Source organism: Octodon degus, unplaced genomic scaffold (genome assembly GCF_000260255.1).
Source record: "Octodon degus isolate 3935 unplaced genomic scaffold, OctDeg1.0 scaffold00140, whole genome shotgun sequence".
Classification (NCBI taxonomy): domain Eukaryota; kingdom Metazoa; phylum Chordata; class Mammalia; order Rodentia; family Octodontidae; genus Octodon; species Octodon degus.
Genome location: NW_004524716.1, coordinates 3,835,786 through 3,863,007, shown reverse-complemented (window position 1 = coordinate 3,863,007; position 27,222 = coordinate 3,835,786). Strand labels below are relative to the sequence as shown.

General features: G+C 37.2%; 1 protein-coding gene across 1 annotated transcript in view; it reads right to left on the bottom strand.

The window, feature by feature from the left end:
* Positions 1-1,254: 1,254 nt before the first annotated feature.
* Trim33 (tripartite motif containing 33) overlaps positions 1,255-27,222 on the bottom strand; it is a gene marked incomplete at its 5' end in the record, with an annotated part of 118,012 nt that continues 92,044 nt past the window's right edge. The window contains 10 exons of the mRNA XM_004641726.2: positions 1,255-3,472; positions 3,552-3,602; positions 5,193-5,345; positions 7,685-7,759; positions 9,371-9,494; positions 13,295-13,644; positions 15,013-15,172; positions 17,027-17,090; positions 17,923-18,055; positions 26,347-26,547. Of these exons, the coding sequence (XP_004641783.1) occupies positions 3,260-3,472; positions 3,552-3,602; positions 5,193-5,345; positions 7,685-7,759; positions 9,371-9,494; positions 13,295-13,644; positions 15,013-15,172; positions 17,027-17,090; positions 17,923-18,055; positions 26,347-26,547 (1,524 nt within the window). The remainder of the gene's footprint in view (positions 3,473-3,551; positions 3,603-5,192; positions 5,346-7,684; positions 7,760-9,370; positions 9,495-13,294; positions 13,645-15,012; positions 15,173-17,026; positions 17,091-17,922; positions 18,056-26,346; positions 26,548-27,222) is intronic.

The window sequence follows — 27,222 nt, the reverse complement described above, 5'->3', positions numbered from 1 at the left end:
GAATCCCAGATATGAATTAAGAATTTCATTATTTTAACTGAGGGAATTGGTAGGCAGATTTTTATAAAATTACTGATCCAATATTGAGTACACAAATGAGCAGTGCTGACTTCAACAAGAAATAAGGTTTTTATGTTTCATGTGTTATATGTGAATATGGGTACAAGATGAAGAAGGGGCCAAAGAACCTACTCCCATCTGGACAGTAAGAGACCCTGCAGTAATACAGAGCAGGCCCCAGCCCAAGGGCAGAGACGGAAAACCTGGATCCACAGGTTTACACCACCAATCACTAATAATTTACATGGCAGGATACTGCTGAGGTAACTGAAAAATCTACAATTTGGACACCATACAGCATTATTTCTTTTGGTTAACTAAAAATCTCAAAAGCAAACGTAAGAACAGAAGTCAGAAAGGATGAAAACTTATAAATTCCAAAAAGAGTACTTTCACTGGTACAGCTAACACCTCATCATGTTCCTGTAGCAATGCTCTGAGGTGTGCACACAATGCACGATCTATACTTAAAAATTTTCACATACAGAGCCAAGGGCTGAAAAACACACACCTAGGTCAGAACAGGTTGAGGAACACTTAGTTTTTCTGATGGGAGAAGTAAACTGAAGTATGACAAAGACATAAAGCTTTTAAGGAAATACTGTAGTATAATGTCGATTTTTCTTACAAATCAAAAATACTAGTTAAGAAAATACAAATGAGAGTATATCAGAACTGATTTCAGGAATTAATATTTTATCTTTATCTTTTTAAAATATAAATTACCAAGGAAAACATACAAAATAATTGAATGTCAACTTCAATGTTATACTTTTAACCAGCTATATTAGAGCTTAACAAATCTGCTTAGAAACCAATGATCAGTGTGCAAGAAAAAAGGTTAAGTAAAATTGAAAGCGAACATCTTCACTTAAGAGTGGCACACTGACAGCTAGCATGTAATACTAATTCCTCAACAGTAAGAATTACTTTCTGTTAATAGAAATGGAGCCTATTAAATGCTGACAATAAAATGCTTTTTAAATTGAACAACTTAGGCAACCTTAAAAGAAACAAAATGTTTTTAAAGGAATACATTACCTTTTAGGGTGCCAGATATTGAGACATGTAATTAACAAAATTCGTTTCTTTTTGCTACTTGGTAGAACCCTTTTATGACTTATTACCCTAAGAATTCTGAAAAGTATCCACACGAAAAACACACATAAAAGAATTCAATGGCTTAACAAAATGAAGTCAGACTGCTATTCTTCACTTTCCGAAACTGCCCTTAGATACGTGTCTACTTTCTACTTATTAACTGAAGTCACAGGTGTGGATAAGAGGGACAGATAAAAGCATTTAAAAATTATTTTCTTCCCCCTTTAAAAAAAATCTGAGGAATTTGAAATTGCAGTAAAATGATAAAACAGCTTGTTAAATGTTTTAAAGCTTAATTTATAGTAGAAAACTAGAAGAAAATCAGAAGATAAACTAAATAAGAACTAATTAAATCAGTACTGTTTAAGCACACCATTCAAAGGTCTGAATCATATTCCTGTTTATTTCCCACCCCTTAGGAAAAGAAAACCCAAAAGAATCTGTATAATAATTTCTTTAGAGCACTTTATTTGATTCAATATGCACTAAAAAATATTTACTTCTTAGACAAATATGTCAAGTAATGTTCTGAGTATTTCATGGTCTGAACTGGTTAGCTGAATTTTTTAAAAAGGCAAATGATTTGCCACAAATCTGCTGACGTCTGAAAAATATCTAATGGCAAATTCCTCTATTTTGGTCACTTTATAGTCTAATGTGCCTATACAAAAGGAGGACTAATAATTTTAATCCAACAGAAGAGAAGCCTGTACACAGTCTAGAATACACATCTTCAATGTCAGGATCACAAATGAGAAGAAAAATGAACCAAAGCCAAGTTGGTCTATTTGCCTCAGGTACGGTACTCAGGGCAGTAAGAGGTGGGTCTACTCCAGCAACCATTCAAGTGGGGATCGGCTCATTTTCAGGATTTACTTACAGGTCTCTTCTTTAAGCCCCCAGTCCATGCAAATGTCCCACTTGGTGGACAGATGAGTAATCTAACCCCACCGGGTTTATTTCATTATTTTGATATTTCAATAATAAGCTGCTTCTGAAGATTTTGAGAAGTCTGTTCTCTATTAAAATAAGATAGAACTTCAAAATATGAATGTGAACATTAGAAATAGACAGCATATATTACAAATCCATTCTTGATAGGAACATTAGTAAGAATACACATTAGCTTAAAAAACAGCCTCAGCAAATGTTGCTGATCTGCCAGAAGTTTTAGTTCATTATTTACAAATAAGACAAAGTGAAATACAGAAAATTTTACACATTTGGTAGTTGACAGATTACTGTCTGCCAATAGTAATCTATCAGAAAACTGCTAGGAAGGAAGACTGGATAAGAGCCAGTTGTCACCTTCTCAATCAAATTTAAATATACAGAAAACAAGACTAATTTTAAAACAAACATTCTGCCTTTCACAGGAATAACTGTTATCATCACATTATTTGATTGGGAAGTTCAGTTGTGTGAAAGTATTTTCTGGAAATGTCTACTGTAACTCCCTACATGATCTACTACTGAAAAGTTGCCACTTTTATGTCAGTAGACCACTGAGGGCAAAACAAATGTTTGTATTTCCCAGATCATATGTATAAATAGAAAATAAAAGTACAGTTGAGTTCTCAAGAATATGAAAATGAGAAAAAATATAATGGCATGATTCAATGCATATTTCCACTGAGATTAAATGAAATCTGAGCTACTTTTTAAACTAAAAACGCCCAGTATGTTATGTGTGTGAAGTAGATGTATTTTTTAATAACTGTGTGCTACTCCAAAGACAATTTATCAAGCAACATGAGCCTTGTGTACTTGTACACCCAGTATCCTGCACCCATCAATACCACATGATCATCAACATTTGCCACTTCTAACAAAGAACCATCCTTTTTAGCAACAAATCCTCAAAAGTCATTTTTCTCTTGTTTTTACTTTAAAGTTGCAAACAGAATTCTCTTCTCCTTTCTTGACAAGAATATCTTCTGTCCATTATATCAATCTAATACTGTGTAAAAGCTATCAGGTTCTTCAAGGAGCTGCCCACTAGAGGCAGGATATATTCCAGCAACACTTAAATAAAGGCTTTCTTTCTTCCTTTTTAAACACCTGGTTTTTGTTTTTTTTTTTTTAAGTCCATGTTACTTTACTTTATATGTACTGGTCTCTCGTCTGACTTTAGGCGCTTCCTGCGGGGCTGTATAAAGTCTTCATCAGAGTCCTCAGTTACCTCACCATCATCCTCTTCCTGCTCAAACTCTGGCAAAGGTGCGAAGGTCCTGTCTGAGTAGATCTCTGTGAGTTTATCTTCAAAGTACAATGCAACTGCTTTCCCTGCCTGAGCTACTTCTGAATCAGCCTGCAAGCAAAAGATAGGAATATTCACCTATTGGTAATGCATATTCCTTCACCAAGTTTGCATGGTCTGAAAAGCTTACCTTCAAATTAATCTCTTGTGTGTCTGCATAAACTTGAACAACTTTCATCATCTAAAAAGGATACCAGAGTCAAAAAAAAAAAAAGGGAAATTATAATCCTTTGTAAAGTTATAAAACTGCATAGGATTGGTGACGAAAGTCAACCATACTAGGGAGAACAAATTGCTATAACCAGATTAAATGCTCTCTAAAACTTTATAGAACACAGAATCACTTTACAAAGTTCTGTTACTAAAGCTTCTGAGAAACCTCAATAGTTGTCTCATTCCAAATTAGGGAAGTCAATCTTAGTAGAAATTGGTCTAAATATATATATTGACTCAAAAGAAAAAGATTTATAAAATGATAAAAGAAATTTCATCTTAAACCATCAATTTTCATAAAACAATCAGAATTCTACCCCTAGGGAAACATGTTAACCACAATTATTTAACTGTTCAAAGATCAGGTTTTAAAATGAGCCTTGTCAACTATATACAGTTCATGAAAGCATACTTATTTGAAAACATATAGTAGCATTAAGAGACAAAAAGTTTATTTTCTAAATTTTTAATTTACTTTCTGGTGTACTGCTATAAAAGTGACTATAAACTTTTCACCTTATAAGAATTTTATTTACTTATTTAGGTTTTTTGAGACAGAATGTAGCTATGTAGTTCAGGCTAGCCTTGAACTCACTATGTAGCTCAAGCTGGCCTTAAACTTGTGGTAATCCTCTTGCCTCAGGCTTCCAAGAACTGGGATTACAGACAAGAGCTACCACACCTGGCAAGAATTTTAAGAAAAGAAAAATGCCACCTGGAAGCTTCCAAAGATAGCTGTTGATAGACTTTAATGGTTTCACTGTGACCTATTTTAGTAATAGTCATATGATACCCACATTTCATCAGCAATATAGTATTTTAATATTAATCTGTATGAAGATTTTACGGATTCTCACCCAATTCTATTTTGGTGAGAATCCATAAAATTCTTCTCCTATAATGAAAATCTTCTAGAACAGTAAGATTCAATACCAAACATAAAAAAATTCCCTTGATAAAAGCATCTATCACATTTTTTTCCTTTCTTTTTTTTTGTACCAGGAACCAAACTTGAACTTGCCAGGCAGGCACTGTGCCCCTGAGCTATATCCCCGGCCCTATATCACATTTCTCAAGGAATGATATCTCATCTTTAGCTTCAAACATAAAAACAAGAAACAAGTAAGCGAAAGTCACATTGCTATGAGAAAATTCACCTTATACTCTGGCTACTATTCCACATGAGTCACCAGAGATAAGCTTGAGATTTTTAAGATTACGTATGTGGTCAATAATAAAATCTTAGAACACTGGCAAATACCTTTCCTAGAATGTTTACTTAACTTCAGACTACTTTCCATATTTAACCTAACTTATGAAGGGACAGTCACTAATAATTCTTAATACACTACATTTAAGTATATACTCCAAGTTATACACAGTAAATTTTCTTCTTTGAAGCTGTGAGTAAAATCAAATTTTACTTTTGATAGGATTGAAGCAGAAAAAATTTAAATCAAATCAGAAAACTCATTCAGCAGGAAAAACAAAATTCAAAAATCAAAACAAGCAAACAAAACTAACACACCAAAACTCTATAGGTTGGAAGCTAACATACTTCATTAAACCTTTCACAGTTCTTGAAGATCAAACGGACATCAGCCACAAAGTCGTCTGGAATTTGGTAATGTTGGGAATGTTTTTTCTGAAGCTTCTTTTTCACTGTGGACAAATCCATTGGTTTCTTTATTATTTTATAGTAGTTTGGTATCTAAAACAAATAAGAGTAGATCAGAGCTCTCCAAAATGCCAAACTGTTCAATTTGAAAATGCACAGCAAATCATTCAGCTTTTTGGGCATAGTGAATGCACTTTAGTCTTTGTCCCAATCATATTATGAAATCTTGCAAAGTATGTGCTAGTCTCCGTGGTTACTAGAAGTCCCAAAAGTCCTGTCTGTAATAAGCAGATCTGGAAAGAAAGCAATCAGCTAGGCTAAACTGGGCCCGTCAAAATTTTATTACTTCTCATGCATTAATGACATAACTAGAACATGACATCTTGTAGAAGGTATCTAGAAAATATGTGCATCAGAGAAGCCGTAGCTTAGCAACAATGAAGGACTGTGTTCTGATCTCATTTTTGGCTGAAAACTTCTTGCACTTGAGATATAATACAGAGAACTGATTTAAATACAGTGTTCCATGAAAACATTTAAAAGCCATTTATTATGAAATCCATGAACTTAAAAGATGAACCAGACTTTCTAGATTCAGATAATTACTACTTACATAAGACATCATCCATCAAACTAGACTTTTTGTCCAGATAATAGACAAAAAAATTTTCCTTTCTCAGCCTACCAAGGAAACCATTTATTATTTAATAGTTCTGGTATGGAATAATATCTAGTATCAGATGCCTAGGAAACATGTCTAGAGTATTTTACATCTATTTAATAGAAATTAAGAGTGTTGGATTTTTTGGCAGAACTGGGGATTGAACTCACGCCCTTGCGCTTGCCAGTCTACTGAGCCATCTCCCCGGCCCCTGATTTTTCTTTATAATATTTTAGCGACTTTACCACTTAAAAACTTCACCTATAGGATATACAAATAGTATTGACTTGCAAAATTTCCCAGCTGTCATTTTTAAATCTTGACTGTGCAACAAGGCTTGTAACAGCAAAGTCAGTGAGACAGACTTAGTTGTACATGTTTATTCAATATTTACATAGAGATCATTTTTTTTTCCATGAAACAGAACAGAACTAGAATCTTAGAAATAATTTAGCCAAACACCATTACAAAGCTAAAAAAGGCAGAAAAGTATGTAATTTGCCTATTTATAAAGTTGGTTCATGGCAGAACCATGAGAATAGGTTTTTCTGATTTCTAGTTCAATACTGTTTCCACTATGATTGTTTCTTTTACATTGACCTTAAAAGTAAAAAAAAGAGCACACAAATTATATTCAGTCCTCATCAAAGCAACAAAATGTCTTCAAACAAACTTTAATTTTAACAAATGAGGGCTGGGAATATACCTCCATGGCACAGCACTTGCTTGCCAAGTGCAAGGTCCTGAGTTAAGATTCCCGGTACAAAAACAAAACAAAACAAAACAAACTTCAGCTCTCATAAAACTTCTGGTTAAATAATAAATATCTGTGGGGCTGGGGAGATGGCTCAGTGGAATAACCGCTTCCCTGGCAAGCACAAGGGTCTGAGTTCAATCCCTGGTTCCATAAATAAAATAAATAAATAAATATCTGCTGTGTTACCAGGTACTATCCTAAGGGCTTTACACTATTTTATATAATCTTGGGAATAACCCAATGAGATTAAGAAACAGAATCAGAATCATTATATAATGTACACACACATACCCAATTATCATCACATACTCCAGAATATGTACAAGGAAGAAAAGAATGGAGGGAGGGAGGGACAGGAGGGCCACTAAGAGTTCAAGGCCAGCCTGGAGCCTGAACTACATAGTGAGACCCAGTCTTAAAAAATAAAACACAAAATAAAAAGGGAAGGGGAAGAGGAAGAATGATTATTAGAGATGGGGGAAAGAAGGCAAAAGTAGGTGCTGATGGAAAGGCATCAAATTTCAGTCCAGTTGGAGGATAAAGTTTAGTAATCTGCATCTATAGCATTCATGGTAGTCACAGTTAATACTGATGTATTTCAAAGCTAAAGGATTTATTTTTGCAAAGAAGAATTAATAGTTGCACTACAAAAAAAAAAGCTAAATTGTTGAGGTGATGGATATGTATTAATTGGCTTGACTGAGTGCTACGTAGTCAGTCTATGGGAATCAAAAGTAACACCTAGCACTTTGTGACTGAGTAATACATAGCACTTTGGCTTGATCTATGTGTGCATAGACCAAAACATCAAACTGTACCCTAGCAATATACACAATTATTTGTCAATAAATACAATTTTAAAAATGAGATGGTGGGTATTAAGTCTCACAGAGGTTGAGGAGCTCATTGAGGACATATGTGTTTTAACACAGACCCAGTCAAAGGCCAACATTCATACTCAAGTATTACACATTGACTTTACCAGGGAGATAGGCAGTACTGAGTCCAACTCACCGAAGCAGGAACTGGCTCCTGGAATTCAATACTTAATTCATGGCAATAGAGATAGAGCAGAAGACGTTCACATTTCTGGTCCAAAAAAAGTAAGAAGACACAAAGTATTTTGATCTTTAAGAAAATATTCTTGAGGGTAAGAATGATATTACAAATATCACATCAAACTATCAGCCTTATATACACTAGACTAGTTATCTAGCTATACACATAAACTCAAAACCATCCTGCTTCTCATTTGAGACTATGTTCAGTTCTATTTTAAATAAGTGTGCTTCTGTTTATTATTTATTCTTGGTTTTTATTCAAGTGGAAGGGAATCAAAAGTAATACACAGCACTTTGTGAAAAACTTATAGCTTACCTGGTAATAAATTATTACTGCTGTATCTCACCATAATTCTCTGAGGCAGGTGAGACAAATGTAATAACCTTTCTTCCAATGACTCCATACAATCGAGCTCAAAATAAAAACCCTATTCTCTCTACACAATTAAAAACAATCTTTCTTATACGATCAGTAATTTGAAATGCAGTTTACATTTGTCAATTTCTATTTATTCAAAACATTAAAAAAAATTCTTTTGAGACAGCGATTTGCTATGCATAGCCCAGGTAGTCTTGAACTTGTATCTCCTACGTCTGGCTCCCGAGTGCTGGCACTCCAGGTATTTGCCACCATACTCAGCTTCAACTCCCTTTTAATGTAAGTTTGTATATCCTAAAAACATCTACTCTTTATAGATAGTGGAGGAAGAGTTTTCAAGTACATATTAGAGTTAAACTAAACTACAGTGACTACAGAACTATGTGAAAGACATTTTGTCATTAAAATCAGACCAAAGAATAAATCAAACAGAACTCTGAAGTGAGGAAAGGATCTTGAATTTCATTTTTAATGTGAAAAGCTATTAAAGGATTTTAAGCAAGGAAGTGATCTATTTGTTCATTTCTTTTAAAAAAGAGAACAGGGCTGGGGATATAGCTCAGTGCCACATTGCCTGCCTAGCAAGTGTGAGGTTGTGAGTTTGACTCCTGGTACCAAAAAAAATAAAAAAGAAAAGACTGTTCAAATTACAAACACAAAAAAACCCCCAACCCCCCCCCCAAAAAAAAACTAAAGAGTATAAACAGGGAGAAGAGTTATGAAATTATGATTACAATAGTTCAGATAAGAGATTATGATGAGTGTCTAGGGTAGTAGTGGGGGGAGCAGTAAGAAAATGACGCCAGGCAGGCCTTATTCCTAATAGTTTCTAGTATAAGAAAAGGTGAATGGCACTGTCATTTAATAATGAAGACAGGCATACAGTTGTTAATGCTGATTTCTTGGTTTATTTGGAGACAGGGTCTCACAATGTAGTTCCAGCCAACCCTGAACTCTCAGCGATGCTCCCACCTCAGCTTTCTGAGTGCTAGGATTACAGGTATGAGCTACCACACCCAGCTAATGGCCTGCTTTTTGAGGATGACTAAAAAAAATCAAGATTTTTGTTGGGACATGTTAAGCTTGAAGAAGCTGAATCTAAAAGTCTCTAGCCCAGGACTAAACAAAGATTTTAGAAGTCATCAATATACTACCTGAGAAGTGAAACTGTATCAGTTTATGGGTATATTATACAAGGGAGAAATACAGAGGCAGATAACTACACAATCCATAATACAAATCAACTTACTCGACACTTACCCTTTGGTCCACTGGGCTTAATCCCTGTACAGTTTTCCCCTTCTTGCTATGTTGCAAATTATCACAATCATATTCAACTTCTGGCTTCCCAATATCTCTGCAAAATGTGCATATCCAGTCCCCACTAAAAAGGGAAAAAAAAAAAGGGTAGTTTTCTATACTCAAGTCTCTAGGTTTGTTTCATTTGATTTCCAATTTTTTTTAAGGAAAGGGAAATTTTATACTTGCCAAATCTTTTTAAGTTGTGTGATAAAAACTTCCTGAACTTTTTCCCAGGTATTGCTAAGTGATTATATTGTAGAAAAATATAAAATAGCCTCTACTGAACAGAATACAAAGATGATCATCACTACTTGCAGCACAAGGCCTAAAACCAATTCTTTCAGGCCTCTGCAACATCATCATGTGAACCTAATTTCCATATTATAGAAGAGTGTGGGAGCTAAGTGTGGTTATGCATACCTATAATCCCAGAACTCAGGGAGCTGAGGATGGTGAGGTTAAAGGCCAACCTGAACTGACAGTGAAACTGTCTCCAAAAGCCAAAGAGTTGCTGTGCGTGGTGGCACATGCCTGTAATTTAGAATCCTACAGGTTGAGGCATGAGGTTCACATCAATTCAGGGGCCAGCCTGGGTTACATAGTCAGTTCAAGGACAGACTAAACTACACAGTGGGGCCAGCCAGATAGCTCAGCAGACTAAAGCGCAGTGGATGGGGGTTTGATCCCCAGGATGCCTTGCCAGCCCCGCCCCCAGGGCACAATGAGACAATGACTGAGACTGGGCATGGTGGCACACGCCTGTAATCCCAACACTTGGAAAGCTGAAAACAGGAGAATCACTGCGAATCCGATCTGTGTAGTGAGACCCTGTACTAAAAAACTAACTAACTAACTAAATAAATAAATAAATAAACAAACTACACAGTGAGACTGTCTCTAAAAACCAAACATGGCTCAAGAACCTGCTTGGAAAGTCAGGGACTCGAATCTAAGCACTAACTGGAGACAGCGACGGTGGTGGCTGTGGCTGGTAGTGTGGTTGGAGCAAAGCTGGGTCTGCGTGAGATTCGCATCCACTTATGTCAGCGCTCGCCAGGCAGCCAGGGTGTGAGGGACTGCATCGAAAAACGCTATGTGGAGCTCAAGAAGGCGAACCCTGACCTTCCCATTCTAATCCGCGAATGTTCTGATGTTCAGCCCAAACTGTGGGCCCGCCACGCATTTGGTGAAGAATGTCTCCTTGAACAACTTCAGTGCTGATCAAGTAAACAGAACCCTGGAAAATGTATTAAGAGGCAAAGCTTGAAGCCTTCACTGAGGATTGTTATGACCAAGAGCCCCAGAACCTGGGTTCTGCTGGACGGTACAATGGGCAAATATGTTTTCTTCCTTATAAAGCTTGTGCTGTAAAATGCTAAATAAATAAAAACCAAACAAACAAAAATATAGAAAGTATGGAAAATTTAAAGAGTATATAGGATATAGAGTTCCTGAGATCTCTTGTGCTGTCTGATATGTATTTAACATGCAGCATTAAGTTAAAAAGGTCAACAGGAGAGGCTGTGGGGAAAAGGAACCCTTCTCCACTGCTGGTGGGAATGTAGACTGGTGCAACCATTGTGGAAATCAGTGTGGAGACTCCTTAAAAAGGACTGGAAATCCCATTCAAAAATGCCAACAATAAATTCAGTCATTTTTCATGTAGTCAGAAAACAGAACACACACATACCTGCAAGGTACAAGCATATGTAGTACAAACTCTCTGTAACTTCTATACTTTGTTTTTATCAGGGTTTCTATAAAATTTGAAATTTCAGAGCTGGTGTGGGTGTACAAACTTTAATTCTAGCATTTAGAAGGCTGGGACAGAAGGACCACCATGAGTTCAAGGACAGCTTGAGCTACAAAGTGAGTTCTAGAGCAGATGAACTGCACAGTGAAACCTGGACTCAGAAAGACCAAAAAAAAAAAAAAAAAAAAAAAAATCCTCCAAAATAACTTTAATTATACTTTTTTCCCCTCTCCACACACTCAACAGATATACACATCTATATAGATGTACACATTACAAAATCTAAATATTGTCATCAACTAGTCTGCATCAATACTTTATAGTTCCTTCCACAATTATCTGTTGTTAAACCATTCATTGACAAAATCCCGATGTACCAGATGTTACATTTCATAAGCTTAAATTTCAAGGAAAGAAAAATTTCATGGGGCCGGGGAGATGGCTCAGTGGAGTAAGCGCTTCTCTAGCAAGTGTAAGGGTTTGAGTTCAATCCCTGGTTCCGCAAAAAAAAAAAAATCATAAGCTTAAATTTCAAGACCAAAGTGCCAATGTTTTTTTTTTCCTGAAGTAAAGGAAAAGAAGCCTTTTATATTTCTAGCAAAATTATTATACCTTCTAAGATTCAGTTAATTACAATTCAGAAAAACATTCTAGCATTGTTTATGTTGGTTTTTTAAAAAAGAAAAACAAAAACAGAGTCTAGCTATGCAGTTCAGGCTGGCCTTCAACTCACTATGTACCCCAGGCTGGCCTTGAACTTGCAGCAATCCTCCTGCCTCAGCCTTCCGAGTGCTGGGATTATAGGCATGTGCTACGACACCTGCCTCAAAAGCTTGTTTTTTTCTTTTCTGGCACCAGGAATTGAACCTAGTACCTGGTACCTGCTGGGCAGGCATTTGAGCCACTAAGCTATATTCCCAATCCCTGTTTATGTTTTATATACTAGTTTTCTTTCGGTACTGGGGATTGAACTAGAGGAAACACAGATTTCTTTTAAACAAAACCCCAAACTTTACTGCTTATAGACATAGGGCACTGATATCTGAAAATTAGTGAGCTGCCTCTCTGTTCACTATAAAATTACAACCAGATTAAAAGTTTTTTATTTGTTTGTGAGAGAGAGTCTTGTTTTGTAGTTCAGGTTGGCCTCAAACAGCAGTTCTACTTTAGTTTCCAAAGTGCTGGACTATAAGACCAGGTTTCCTGACTTAGCTGGACCACTGCATTTGTTCTACTTTACTAGCTGCTATCATCAGCTTACCTTGGGTGCTCAACCATCAATATTTTAAAGTTTAAAACCATATTTTTTAGTGACAAAGTCAGTCTGAAGACAAAGCACATATTTCCCCCCAATCTTATCCCATATTCTTTTCACCTATAAAAGGAATTTGGTAACTGTCCACCTCAAAATTACTGAATGTAAAGACATTCTACTAGCTGACAAAAGGAAAAATCTGAAAAATCTTCAGTGCTAAAGAGACAGTACCAATGAACTGTTTCCAATGTAAAGAGGAAACTACAAAGAAATCCTAAGACCTAATGAAGGCACTTTTATGAAAGATGTTTTTTCCTTTAAAATACTTTCTGAAAGCTTTTAAACTTTAGAAAAGTTAAGTTTTGGGCATGATCTCAAATTAAACTACAGTCATAAATAAATTATAGTCATTAATTGTACAATAAATAACAGTCACAAATCATTATAAAGATAGTAACAGATTTATAAACTTTAATCTCTGAGGAGAAGGGTGCAGCTCAGTGGTAGTGCACTTGCCTAGCACGTACAAGGCCCTGAGTATGATCCCTAGCACACAACGCCCTCTAATCAACAAAAAACAAGACTTTCTCAGCACACTGACCCTACCTCCTCACAACTCTTAAGTGTTTTATCTAAGTTGCTTACACTAAATATGAAGTGAAGGCTAGGAGAGGAGACCTATCATCATGTTCAATTAGATTTTGGATATTTTATCATTCTATTAAGAGTTTCTCTGAAAATGAATATCAATGAAATAACTGTTTTATACAAAGAAATACTGTACATTGATTAAGAAGGTCATTTTTTCCAATAAATCTCTGGGGTTTTTTAGCTTATGAAAATAACATAACAGTATCAGTTACTTCACTGGTACCTTGGAAAGCTAAGAAGTGTTGGGACATGGCAAGTTAGATGAAAGACCTTTGGACATTTTTCACAGCACAAGAGATCCCCTCCATTTTGGCAGACAGCACACCAGTCTTCATTTGGGTCATCATCTTTGCTGTTGCCGTCTGCTCCAATCCTCGCTGACCTGTGAATGAGGCTTCGAATTGGAGACTTTCCATTAACTAGACTGCTGAGCCCTGACTGCTTGCAGCTTTCATTGATATCTGTAGGCTCAGATTTCACATGGTTTTCCAGGCTTGCTAATGCATCCAACTCACTCTCTAGATGCAGGTTGGTTGACAGAGGCGGTGTCAAACTACTCTCAGGACTGCTCAACTAAAACAAAACAAAAACAAATTCTTGAAAAATCATTTAGTCTTTACTGTATGCAGTGTGTGTTTAGAAATAACTCCCAAATTATTTAGGCACATTAATATACAGAGATAATTATAGTGCTTTATTTTTCTAACCAGAATCTTCTCTACAGCATTAGAGAACATTTTGGTCACGTATGGTGACACATACCTTCAAGTCACAATACCTGCAAGACTACAGACAAGTGTGAGGCTAACCCAGTCAACTTAGTGAAAAACTTACAAATATTAAGGAGTGTGCATACACTGGAGATGTAGCTCAATGGTTAGAGCATTTTTATAACATGGGTTCAATCTACAGTATGACCAAAAAAGAGAGAAAATGAAAATGAATTCCCTTACATCCTTCTATCATCTGACCAACATAGGAAAATTGTGATTATGTAAAATGAATCTTATAAGTATTTTACCACCCACATGTCCATTTTTATGAGGGTACTTTCCAGAGAAGGTTTTGGAGGAAGGGGTGACACTCCTCTAAAACCAAGGCTAAATCTGTTGATCTCTAAATCTGTATTTACCACAGTGAATACATTATTAGTCTGAAATGAAATTCTTATGTGTCAACCATGTAAAAAGTACAACTGAAGCCTGATTAAGAAGAAAAATATAAACATCCCGATTTTCAAAGGAAGAAGGGCTTCAGCCTTCCACATTCTGTATTACATAATTTATAAAATATCCCAACCAAGGAACTCTAAAACAGTTAACAATTCATAAGCCAAAAAGGCAATCTTCCTATCCCAAAGTTTTGATCAATGATTTTATTCATTTGTTTGTTTCTTACAGGGTATTGCTACGCAGCTCGGACTTCTAGTGATCCTCCTGTCTCAGCCTCCCCAGCGCCGAGATTACAAGCGTGGGCTACCACTCCTGTTCGTGGCATGGTCCTTATGCCGCCAGACCGATGCTTAGGTTGCTGAGCTATCTCCCCAGCCTCATCAATGAACTTTTTAACAGCTGATTTAATGTTGAGCTCAGAGATGAGGAACAGTAATAGCTAAGGAATTCTTATGGCCTGAGATCCACTGAATACTGAAATAACTATTGAATTCAAAATAAGATAGCACCCAATTTACTATCATGAAAAAAAATTAAATAAAATTCAAAGATCATTTAAATAAGTAACTCATGCATTAAACTGCATTACCTTCACAAAGGTCCTTCTAATAAAGTATACCTGCCTCTCAGACCAAAAAACTGAGTCAGAAAAAGGTATTTTGCTTGTATCAAGCATAAAAATTCAAAGACAAATATTCCTAGAAGCTCCAGTCAATTTCAACATACTCTGAGGGGGAAGATCAGCGAAGTGGCCACAGTGGGAACTCACCATACAGGCACTCCTCCTCCCATCCTCAGTCTTTTCCTGTTTCACAGCTCCTGAAAAACTGCAGATCTCATCCTCAGTCCCAGGTTCCTGCTTGACTTTCACTTGATCAGATTTGAAACCAAGACCTGTCTTCTCAGCAGTTCTTCCTGAGGACCCACAGCTGGCGAAAAACAACAAATAAAAGGCCCCATGTTTGATTGTAGGGTATAAAAAAACAAATTAAGAATAGTGTTTATTAAAGAGAAGACAATTACTTTATAAAAGGTAACAATGCCTCATAATGCCAAAGTGTAGCCTAGCTTCAAATTTCTTTAAAAACGTAAATTAAACACTAAATTTTGTGGTCTGAAGAACTTTTAATAAATCATTTAGGACTTTAGTAAACAATCATTTCCCCAGGCCAATTATAGGTTGAGTAATTTCACTTCAAAGTCTTGGTGTTAGAACTGTTTTAATTATCAGATTCTTTTTGCTTTTGAAATTCACTGCTGGGGCCGGGGAGATGGCTCAGTAGGATAAGCGCTTGACTGGCAAACACAAGGATCTGAGTTCAATCCCTGGTTCTGCAGGAAAAAAAAAAAAAAAAAGGAAGAAAAAGAAAAATTCACTGCTACCTTGATTCTGGAGTGCTTGTGTTAACAATTTGGTTCAGAAACAGAAACACTGGGCAAAATTTTGTTTTGGTCTACAAACTTAGCATCAGGTGATAAACATAACCACAGCCGTCTTTCCCACACAAACACAGACACAGCCATCCTTTCCAGAGAACTATGGAATAAATTAAATTCATGAACTGAGGTGTCACTGTGCTTGTAACTTACATAATGAAATGCCTTGGGGATGTGACTCCCATCTAAACATGAGATTTAAGCTTCCTATACAACTTAAAACATAGAGTTTTTTTTTTTGCAGAACCGGGGATTGAACTTAGGCCCTTAAGCTTACAAGGGAAGCACTTATTCCACTGAGCCATCTCCCCAGCCCCTAAAACATATAGTCTTGAAAGTAATTTTACATATTTTCAGTGTACCCTGCATTTTACTGAGGCCTACCCCAAGAGGTCATGTGCAACTAGAATTTTCTACTTTTGGTTTCATGTTGACATTCAGTATTTGTATTTTGGACCATTTCAGATTTCAGACTAGGGACATTCAATTTACAGTATAAAATGTCAATGACTACTTCTCTTACTAACTTCAATTCTTCTCAATCTCCTCAAACATCTAAAAAGTAGTGGCCTTGAACTCATTATGGGCCCAGGCTGGCCTCAAACTTAAAGTAATCCTCCTGCCTCAGCCCTCCAAGTGCTGGGATTATAGACCACCATGCCCAGCTACTAACATTTCTTATTGTTGCTGGGTATAGTGACACACACCTGTAATCCCTGCTACTTGGGAGGCTGAGGCAGGAGGAGGATTACAAATTTCAGGTCAGCCTAGGCACCTTAATGATCTCCTGGCTCAAAATAAAAGAGCTAAACATGTAGCTCAGTAGCAGAGTGCATGCCTAGCACATGCAAGGTCTTTGGTTAAACTCCTGATAAAAATACATGATCAAACGAACAGGCAAGCAAACAGACACAAATAGGATAGAAAGTGACAATGGGCTGGCGAGATAACTCAGCAGTCTAAGCAGCTGCTTTAGCCAGGTGCAGGGACTGGGGTTCCATGGTAGCACATGCCGCGCTGGCCCCACATTTGAGCGTGCTGAGCCAGGCATGGTGGCACACGCCTGTTATCCCAGCACTGGGAAGGCCGAATACAGGAGGATCACTGCAAGTCTGAGCCGCAATGTGAGACCCTGTATCAAATACATTAAAAAAAAAAAAAAGAAAGAAAGAAAGAAAAAGGACAAGACAAAGAAGGAACAGACAAAGAAGGTATATAAAGGAAACAAGATTGCTCATAATTTAATCATCCTTGAACAGGGTCAAACATATGGGAGGTTGTAGTCTACTTTTACTAAAATTTTTTTTTCTTTAAAAAAATAACACTTTTAATAACATAATACTTACCTGCCTCTACTGCCAGTACTGGAAGTACTAGGAGGTCTCACAGGTGTGTGAGAATTGGATAAACCTAAAAACAGACAAATTGAATATCAACCAATGTTTGAAATGTTCACAATTCAAGACTACTATACCCAATTCAGAAATTCTTTTTTTTTTTTTTTTTTGGCAGAACTGGGGATTGAACTCAGATCCTTGTGTTTGCCAGTCAAGCGCTTATCCTACTGAGCCATCTCCCCAGCCCCCCAATTCAGAAATTCTTAAGACATCAGAGCTAGTAGCAAAGTCAGGAATGTACATCCCAGACACCTTAGTATCTTCTTTAGAATAATACAATCCAGTCAACAAAACTACCAGATCAAGAGAGCTGCCATTCCTCAAGGCATGAGACGAACTATTCTACTTAAGATTCCCATTATTCTTTTTTAGAACTCCTGGAATTATTCTTATTAAACCTCTAATGTAATTCAAAAGCATGCTAAATGTTTTAGGTATGATGAACATTTAAGTCTGCAGACTGAGGTAAATTCATTATCCTTTACAGTGTCAGTAGCCTTAATCTAACACCTTAAGATCCTGAAAGTTGGAGCTGTTTCTATTCCTCTCCTGCAGGAATTTTAATACCAGACTCTGAACTTCAAGATTATAACATCATTCTTACATAGGTTTCCAGTCTGCCAATTTGCCTTTAAATCTGGGAACTGATCACCCACAACAATATAATCATGTGAGTCAATTCTGAGATAAACTTATGTTTCATACATGTACACATGCACATAACACCCCTCTGCATACCTCCTTCTTGCTTCTGTTTTTCAGGAAAACCCTGAATAACAGGTATTAAGAAAAAAAAATTTTTAAATGTGGTAAAGAAATGAGGCTATATCCTGGTTTGCTTTTACCTGATGATCCTGGAGATAGAGCAGAGGGTCCTGGGGAAGGATTCATGGTGCTTGTAGGCTGTGTGGGTAGGTGACTGCCTGAGATATATCTACTTAGCAGATTATCTAAACTACTTGAGCCAGCATCTTCCAACTGAAGAGAAAGAAGACAAGGATAAATTTGCTTTGATTAAAGCAGAAGTTATTGAGTTTATTAGTATCTGTGTTCATATTCACAATTTACTAATAAGCTAATGGATTATCCAATGTCAAATTCAACTAGCTGTTGCCTCTTCAAACTCCTTTGAGAACTTATATATAGTACAGTTTATATGACTAAATCTATATATTATACAATATACAATTGCTTAAGGAAAAACCTAATGACTCACAAAATCCTATATACAATTATGAAAAGAGTTCTGACATGCTGATTTTTTGCCTGTTCTTAAAATTGCTGCAGGGCCTATCAGTATCTTTCGTCCCTACATTCCCTTTCTCTACTTCAATGTCCACAGTCCTGCTACACTCACTCACCCTAACGAAAACGTTAACATCCGAGACTGTAAGCTATGAAAAGTTCTTGTAGTCACACAAAACCTTTTGATTTGACATAAAAGGCCCTTTATTGCGCTCACCAGAAAAGGGATAGACAACAGGAAATCTGAACCTGTTTTAAACTTTGAGGCAGTAGGAAAAGGTCAGAGGACCCAGAACCGCGATTCTGGGCTGCTTTCAAAAATAAATGTCTGTTTCTTATCTTTAATGTATTTACCTACACCGCAGAACTGGGATGACTGAACAAGAAAATACATATATAAGTGTAAAAAGATACTATCTAAGTATGAAATTTACCATAAGTTGAAATTTTGGACTATTCCATTTGAGATGGTCAAACTGCTGTTAATCATAACCTACTTATTGTTCTATTTGCATCCACACCTGCCCTTTTAATTGCCTCTCCAGTGAGAGATCAGATGATTTTTTTTTTCTTTCTTTTTTCCAGTTTTGGGAAAGGAACCCAGGATGTTACACATGGTAGGCCAATACCTCTGAGTCACACCCTTACCCCTAGATTATTTCTTATGGAAGGGTATTTCTGATTAAAAACAAAACTGAACACATGCTTCCTAAAGTACGACTATTATCACAACAGTGAAGCACAAATAGTGGCATCACAGTGCAGACTTTGGAGGAAACTATGGACATTAAATTCAGGTAGAAATAAATGTTTGCCTGGCAAGCGCACGGGCCTGAATTCAATCCCTGGTTCTGCCAAAAACAAAACAAAACAATTTAAGTAGAACTAGACCAATAGGAAGATGATCAGAATCAGAATGCAGGAACTCCCAACATATCACAACACAGTAAGATCCTAAAACATAAATAGGAAAATTTTCCCCCATTCCCTTAAAAAAGTGCCATGCCACAAACCTGAAGGGTTAAAGGCAAGAGGAGGCTATCTGGGGGGACAAATAAAGGACACCTGTCTATCCTGTGGTCATGTCTACTGGCTAAGGGTTCACTTGCAAACTGTAGGACAGTGATGGCAAACCTTTTAGGAGTGTTCAATGTTACAAATAGCCCACTGCAGCAGCACATGTGCCACAGGCTCACCACCACTGGTATAGAAGAATCCCTACCTACAACTCAGGTCAACTAGAAGACTCTGTGTGTGTGTGTGTGCATGCGTGTGCCCGCACACACATGTAAAAGGACCACAGATCAATATGGGCTGCACACTATCTAAAAATCAAATGATGGGAAATGATTCAAAACAAATATAAAATTACACTCTACCTGCCCCTACACTTGTCCCTTTGACACTTTCTACCTACAACTTATATCCCTAGCTGGATGGATAACACTAAGGCTCAAAGACTGAACAGGTCAGGAAGAGGAGAACAAAATGTATACAGAACATTTCTGGTGCCATTAAAGACCCCAATACAGAAATACTAACTAAAGCATTCAAGTCTATGTAAAGTTAAAATATAACTGGAAAAATATATAAATTCATTTACTTATTAAATCATTTTTTAGCATCCTAAATAACTGCATGAAATATGCATTATATAAATAATTGAAGATTTAAAAGGAAAGGATAACGGACAATTGAACAAAGACATTTCACAGATAATCACAGATACAAATAATCAAGAAATGCAAGATCATCAACTACACTAAAGAAAGAAAAATCAAATTAGCAACATCATTTCACCTATCAGGTAAAAATGTAAGAAAACGACGATTAACCACCCAATGTTGAGAAAACAGCAGAAATGAGCACTTTCGCAGTGTGTGTGTGTGTGTATGATCTGCTTATTGAGAGTCTTGCTAACCAGTTTAGGCTGGCCTCGAACTCTCAGGGATTCCCCCTGCCTCGACTTCCTGAGTGCTTAGGATTCAGGTGGGTACCACCATATAGTATTTTAAGGGCAAACTGCCAGTGTCAATGTAAATTCAAACTGTAAACCCTGTTGACCCTGTCTTAGAGAAATATTTATATCTATTTAAGATTATGCTTACTGTGCCTCAGTGCAACTTTTTAAAAATTGCACTGAAATTTAAAAAATAAGATAAACAAAGTTTATCTAATGACTCCAGATACTATGCAACTAGGAAACCAAAATCAAGTAATAAACAAATTGAACCTATCACTTTTTGTTCCTCAGAGTTCTCCTTCCCTCAACCTCAAATATTGATCTTTTTTTCCATTTTAGTTTGCTTTTTCCCTGCAGTATTATATAAATGGAGTCATATCATATACTTTTAACCTATTATTTCTCGTTTGGTATAACTGGTTTTATTTTTTAAATGTATCTAGTACAGGGTCTACAGGGTCTCACTACGTAAATAGGACTTGTAGTGATTCTATTTTTAGCCTCCCAAGTGCTGGGATTATAGGCATGTGCCACTACGCCCAGTTCAAATTGCTGTCTCAGCACCCCAGGGTTGGGGCCAGCATGAGATGCCAGGATCAAACCCCAGCCACTGCGTCTGCCTAAGCAGGCACTTTAGTCTGCTGAGCTATCTGGCCGGCCCAAGTGTAACTGTAACTGTTTTGATGTTAATTTATCCTGCTGGTTACACCAAATTCATTCCTTTTTATTGTTAATATTCCATTATACATAAAGTAATGCATCTGTCCATTTATCTGTAGGAAGACACTCAGGTTGTTTCCAGTCTTGCCTTATTACAAATAAAGCTGCTATGAACATCTGTAAAAAACTTCTTGTAGACTTTTATTTCCTTTACTCCTTGGCCAATCTATAGAAGTAGAAATTATGGTACCTACATGTTTAACTTTTTTTTTTTTTTTTTTTTGGCAGAACTGGGGATTGAACTCAGGTCCTTACGCTTACCAGGCAAGCGCTTATTCTACTGAGCCATCTCCCCAACCCTGAACATGTTTAACTTTTTAAGAAATTTCCAAACTGTTTCTCTAAGTGATTACACAATTTTACATTCCACCAAGGTTTACGAGGGTTCTAATCCATCTACTCTCTCACCAACAATATTTGCTACAGTTAATATGCAGCCTTTTTAGTCATCTTAAGAGGCGAGTCATACTGTTGTCTTTTTTGTGGAACAAGGGATTGAACTCAGGCCCCATCTCCCCGGCCTGAGGTGAGTCATCCTGGGTCTCACTGGTTTTAACCTGAATTTCTCTAAAGGCTAATGGCATTTCTCACATTTTTTCACACATGTATCTTTGTTTCTAAGAGTGAGATATGAAAACTCCAAGGTTCACCAACAGAAAGAAAAATATGTCCAACAAAATGGAACACCACATAGCTTTTTTTGGGGGGGTTAGATTATATTTTTATTGTTATTTTTTACCATATAGCTTTAAAAGTGAGACCATTATAAAGAATTGGCATGGGGGAAAAAAAAAGCCCCAAAACAAAGACAAAACTTTTAAGACAGTACTGACCAAGTGTAGCTGTATGGTACAATCTCATTTTCTGTTATTCTGCTTCTACTTCCCACTGGGGACTCAATCCAGGTAATGCTGAGCTACTATCAGGCTGTTCTACCTTTTTTATTTTGAGATAGGATCTCACTATAATAAGGTCTCAGTACAAGTGGAGGTTTGCCTGAATCTTTCAATCTTTTTTCCTTAGCTGACCAAATGGCATGGATTAAAAAAAAAGGGGGAGGGGGGGCTGGCCCTAGCTCAGTTCTTGAAATGGCTGTTTCCACAAAGCTGTCAGCCTCAGGTTGCTGTAGTTCGATCCCCACAACACTCCAGCCAGCCAAAAGTGCCCTGAAGGCATTCGAGGAGCAAAAAAAAAATCCTTATTCCAAATGGCATGGATAACAGACATGAATCTGTACTTCCTAGTTTGTCACCTTTTACTTGTATTTTTTATGTTTGTGGGAAGAGATCTGAGATACACCAACTGGGAACAGTGCTGGGATTTAGTGGTGTAAAAGAAGAAGAGGGTATAAGACGTGCCCATTTTTCATCTACTGATTGCAGTGCTGGGGCTGGAGCCACTGCCCCCTCATTTGCCTGAGACAGGGTCTCCTAAATTGTTTATGATGGGCTCAAGCTTATGACCTTCCTGCTTTATGCTTCTACAGTGCTGGAATCACAGGTGCATACCACAACATCCAGTTGTGAGTTTTTAAGCCTAAATTTAGCTTCATTATCATCCCAGGGGATTACTGTTGTGGCCCAGTGTTGACTATGTCACTGTTTGGGGGCTTTATGACTGTATTTACTATTTGTAGCATTTCTATTTTTTTTTTAAATTTTATTTATATGTGTGTGTGTGTGTGTGCACACGCACGCGCGCACTCAGTCCACCAGGGGGCGGGGCTGGCTGGCATGTGGTGCTGGGGGATTGAACCACGGTCCCTGTGACTTTTGCTAAGCTTGTTCTAAGTAGGTGCTTTAGACCACCGAGCCATCTCACCAGCCCTGTAGCATTTCTATTGCCTAGTTATGTCACACCACTATCTACTGACCACATCACTCATGTATTTGTGATTCATAAACACTTATGTGAAAGGATAGTATGGTATATATAATTATCTACGGCACATAATACTTGTAATGATGACTATGTTACTGGTTTACATATTTATTATACTTTCTATTATTATTCTCAAGTATACTCCTTTTACTTCTTTGTTTTTGTGTGGTAGTAGGGATCAAACTCTGAACCTTGTGCTTGCCGGGCAGATGCTTAACCCACTGAGCTATCTCCCTGGACCTTTCCTTTTACTTCTGAAAAGGTCATGTATGGTGATGCACAACTGTAGTCTCAGCACTCTGGAGGCTGAGGCAAGAGGATCACCAGGAGTTCGAGACCAAGAAGGGCTACATATTTAGTTAAAAGAAAGACTAAACTACAGTGAAACCTTGTCTCAAAAAACATTTGCTATAAAAAGTTTACTGCCTGTGTTGTACTCGTGGCAGCCTCATAAATCTCACGATTATCGTTCAAGAGATAACTCTGAGTAGTTGACTTATAGTAGCTAGGGTTTGTGCAAACAAACTGTAAGATCACCGCATAACGATGAGTAAAAACATGGCATTTCTAAGAATGTATCATTAAGAGGCACCATGAATGAGTATAACAAAAAACCCACCCCAAAACAATGAATGAGTATAATTCAAATAACCTGCCTTTAAGTTTTATCAAGATTTATCTTCAGTTATCCTTTGTTGGTTCATTTGTTTGAGACAGGGTCTCACTATATAGCCCAGGCTGGCCTCCAACTCACAGCACTCTTCCTGCCTCAGTTTCCTGGGTGCTGAGATTACAAGTGTGTGCTACAATACCCAGCTTAACCAGTAATGCTTTCCTGAGGGCAGCATTACTCTAAGAATAAAATTTATAGTATTATGGGCAGCTGATGATAATAACGCATATATTCTAGCATTAAAAAGTTTATCCAAATTTTCTACAACACGTAAATCTATGTGATTTATTAGACACAGTATTCCCAAAAGAGAAACAAGATAAATTAAGCTACTGAGTATGCCAAATAAGGGTAAAAATTTTTCAAAACATTTGTAAGATATATTATTAGAGGGGCTGGGCCTGGCAAGTACAAGGTCATGAGTTTGATTCCCAGTACCCCCCAAAAGATGTTATTAGAATACTAAATTCATTATGAATATAATCTAATATTCCTTTAACAGTATTCAGATTTATTATGTTTTTCCTCAGCACTGTAAATATGAATTATTACTCTGTTGGAGATGGACAGTTTGTAAAATAAAAAAATTCAGGTTGAGAGATTGTTATTTAAATCAAGTTCTATTCTATACAACAAAATTGTCACAATGGTCAATACTACTGACACAAATCAACAAGTATCTGAAGGTGCCTTATATTAACTTCATTTGATTTGCATAGTAAATACTGCTTAGCTCCCTGCATAACCACCTTCAAGTTTCTTTTTACTGTACTATGGAACTTACAAAAAGACAAGGTAGTAAGTAGATGACTTTGAGCGATAAGAGGTTTCCTCTCTACTCTTCATTTGGTTAACTATTTCTCATCATGTTTGTGCCTTTAGGTTAGACACCTCTAACTACTTTGAAAAACAGGTGACAATAACAAGTACTGGTGAGGAAGTGAAGAAACCGAAACTCTTATACGTCTGTTAGGGAGTTTATAAAATGGTGTCCTCACTGTGGAAGAGTTTGGCATTTCCTCAAAAAGGTCAAACAGGGACCGGGGAGATGGCTCAGTAGAATAAACATTTGCTTGGCAAGCACAAGTGCCTGAGTTCAATCCCCGGTTCCACCAAAAAAAAAAAAAAAAGGTTAAACAGGTGTGATGGCACATGCCTGTGATCCCAGCACTTGAGAAGCCATGGCCAGCCTAGGCTACAGAGTAAGTTCAAGGCCAGCTGGACTACATAGTGAGACCTTGTCTCAAAGGCAAAACAAATAATGAAAATTGTATGTATGAAGATGGAAGCTCTTAAGAGAATTATGATTTTGTTTGTTTTGAAACAAGTGTTGCTAGGTAGCCCAGGCTAGCCTTGAACTCAGGGCGATCCTCCTGCCTCAGCTTTTCACGTATGGAGATTACAGGCATGCATAACCATGCCCATCTAGCAGCATTACTGTTAACAGTCAAAATGCAAAATCCAAACATCAAGCAACCGATGAACAAAATGTGGTATATTTATATAAGGGAGTATTACACTGACATAAACAGGACTGAATTACCAATTCCTGTTATCATACTGACTTGAAAAACACGCTAAGTTGAAGAAGTCAGAACATCACATATATGATCTCATCCTCTTAGCCAGAAAAAAACCCAAAAAAAACCTAGTATGAGGGAAACAGTCAGATTAAGAAAATTTCACAGGTCACTGATTTTCAAACAGTTCTAAATTACAGAAATATCATTTAAACTCTTACATAAACCCATTTAATACACAAAATATACTAAACTGCACCCATAGGAAGTCCTGAAGGTCTCACTAACTCAGCAGTTTCAGTATTCTTTGCTCCCATGGTGACCTGCAACTCCCATGAGACTCATACAATGTAAGAAGTAATCAAGTTAATCCTCAAACACTGTATTTACAGTGTTTAAAAAAGAAATGCTTTTAATTCACATAAAGTGGAAATTTCAGAAAGGCTCCCGTGAAATGTCAAAGTTAAGAGACAAGAAGTCTTAGAGACTCTTCATGCTACCATCTCCTCTTCTTGCCTGTATTTCTCCTTGTAGTACACAGCCCAAAGCACCTGTTATGGCTTATGTTTAGATCTTCCTGACCCTCCGCATGTAGTCAGCGGTGGACAGATCTAGTTATGTGTGATCCTGGGATCAAGGGTATGTGGCTACTAAACCAATCCACACATCATCTCTGTGATGTCCCTTGGCCACACCACTCTACACTGGAGCCAGCGGTCTATGGACGGAAACCTCTACAAACAGTGAGCTGAAAAGAACCTTTCTTCCTTTAACTTTGGGTGTCAGGTATTTTGTTTCAGCAAGAGAAAAGTAACTAGGACAGTACCTGACTTCTGTACTTTCCAAACCCCATTCTTTCTCAGCCCAAATGATTTGCGTGAGGAGCTGACTATCCCTCATTATGGATCTAAAAGAAGAATGACAAAAATTTTGACCCCATTTTTGTCCTGGGTATCCTTTCTAGTTCCAAACTCACACCAGAATATTAGCCTGTTGCCAGGTGGCAAAAAGCCAACAAAGCTGACAATCCTTCATTGTACCTGTATTTGGACAGTCTCATAATACAGAATACTCCATTTCTTATAACTTTAAAATTTTGAAGAATGCTAGTTTTAGCAGAAGAACTTTTTCACATTCTAATATCTACACTTTATAAGTTTCAAAGAAACGTTGGCCCTGAATTTTAAAAATCATAAAATCTGAAATGTGTACTCCAAAATTGTAATTTAAAAAGGCCTTAAATGATTCACTTAACTTAAACACAAACCTGTATGGGTGGAATATCTGGCAAGGATGGAAGGTTTTCTGGATTAGTAACTGAGGGGATAAGTTCTATTGCTGTAACAGATGGACTGGTGGGGCCTCGGTTTGCATTTGCCATAGTTGCTGTAGTAGGGCTTGTTGGGTTGATTGTGGTGTTGTGTACTGATACAACAGGAAAGGGTCCAGCATGTCCTGGGTTTGAGTGCTGTTAAAAAAGAACACATCATTGTTAGCTGATTTGCCAGGGTATCTAAACTATACCATTATAACAATTTTATTTTAGACATATATAAATAGAAGTGTGCCTGTGACCAAAAAAAGTGGGCTGTCTGAACTGTGTGCAGCAAAAGTTAAAAATCAGCCCATTTTTAAAATTCATTTCTGTACAGCATCTATGGAAAAACAGGCTTGTCAATAACTTTGAACCTGCCAGACTGGTGATATGACCTTATTTTAGAATCAAGGTTACTGATCTGGAAGCCTCAGTTTTTTAAAACATCAGGCCAAGAAGGCCATTGTATGTCTACATAACTCTTTTTTTTGGCAGAACCAGGGATTGAACTCAGGCCCTTAGGCTTGCCAGGGAAGCGCTTATTCCACTGAGCCATCTCCCCAGCCCCTACATAACTCTTTTTTTTCCCATATTTTTTTAGGGCAGGGTCTACAGGGTCTCAGTACACAGATCGGACTCATCGTGATTCTCCTATTTACAGCCTCCCAAGTTCTGGGATTACAAGTGCACGACACCACACCCAGTCTCAACTGCTATCTCAGTGTGCTGCATGCCCAGCACACAGCATACTGAGCGTCAAACCCTGGCCTCTGCGCTCTGCCTAAGCAGGCACTTTAGTCCCCTGAGCCTACATAAATTTTGTTTTTT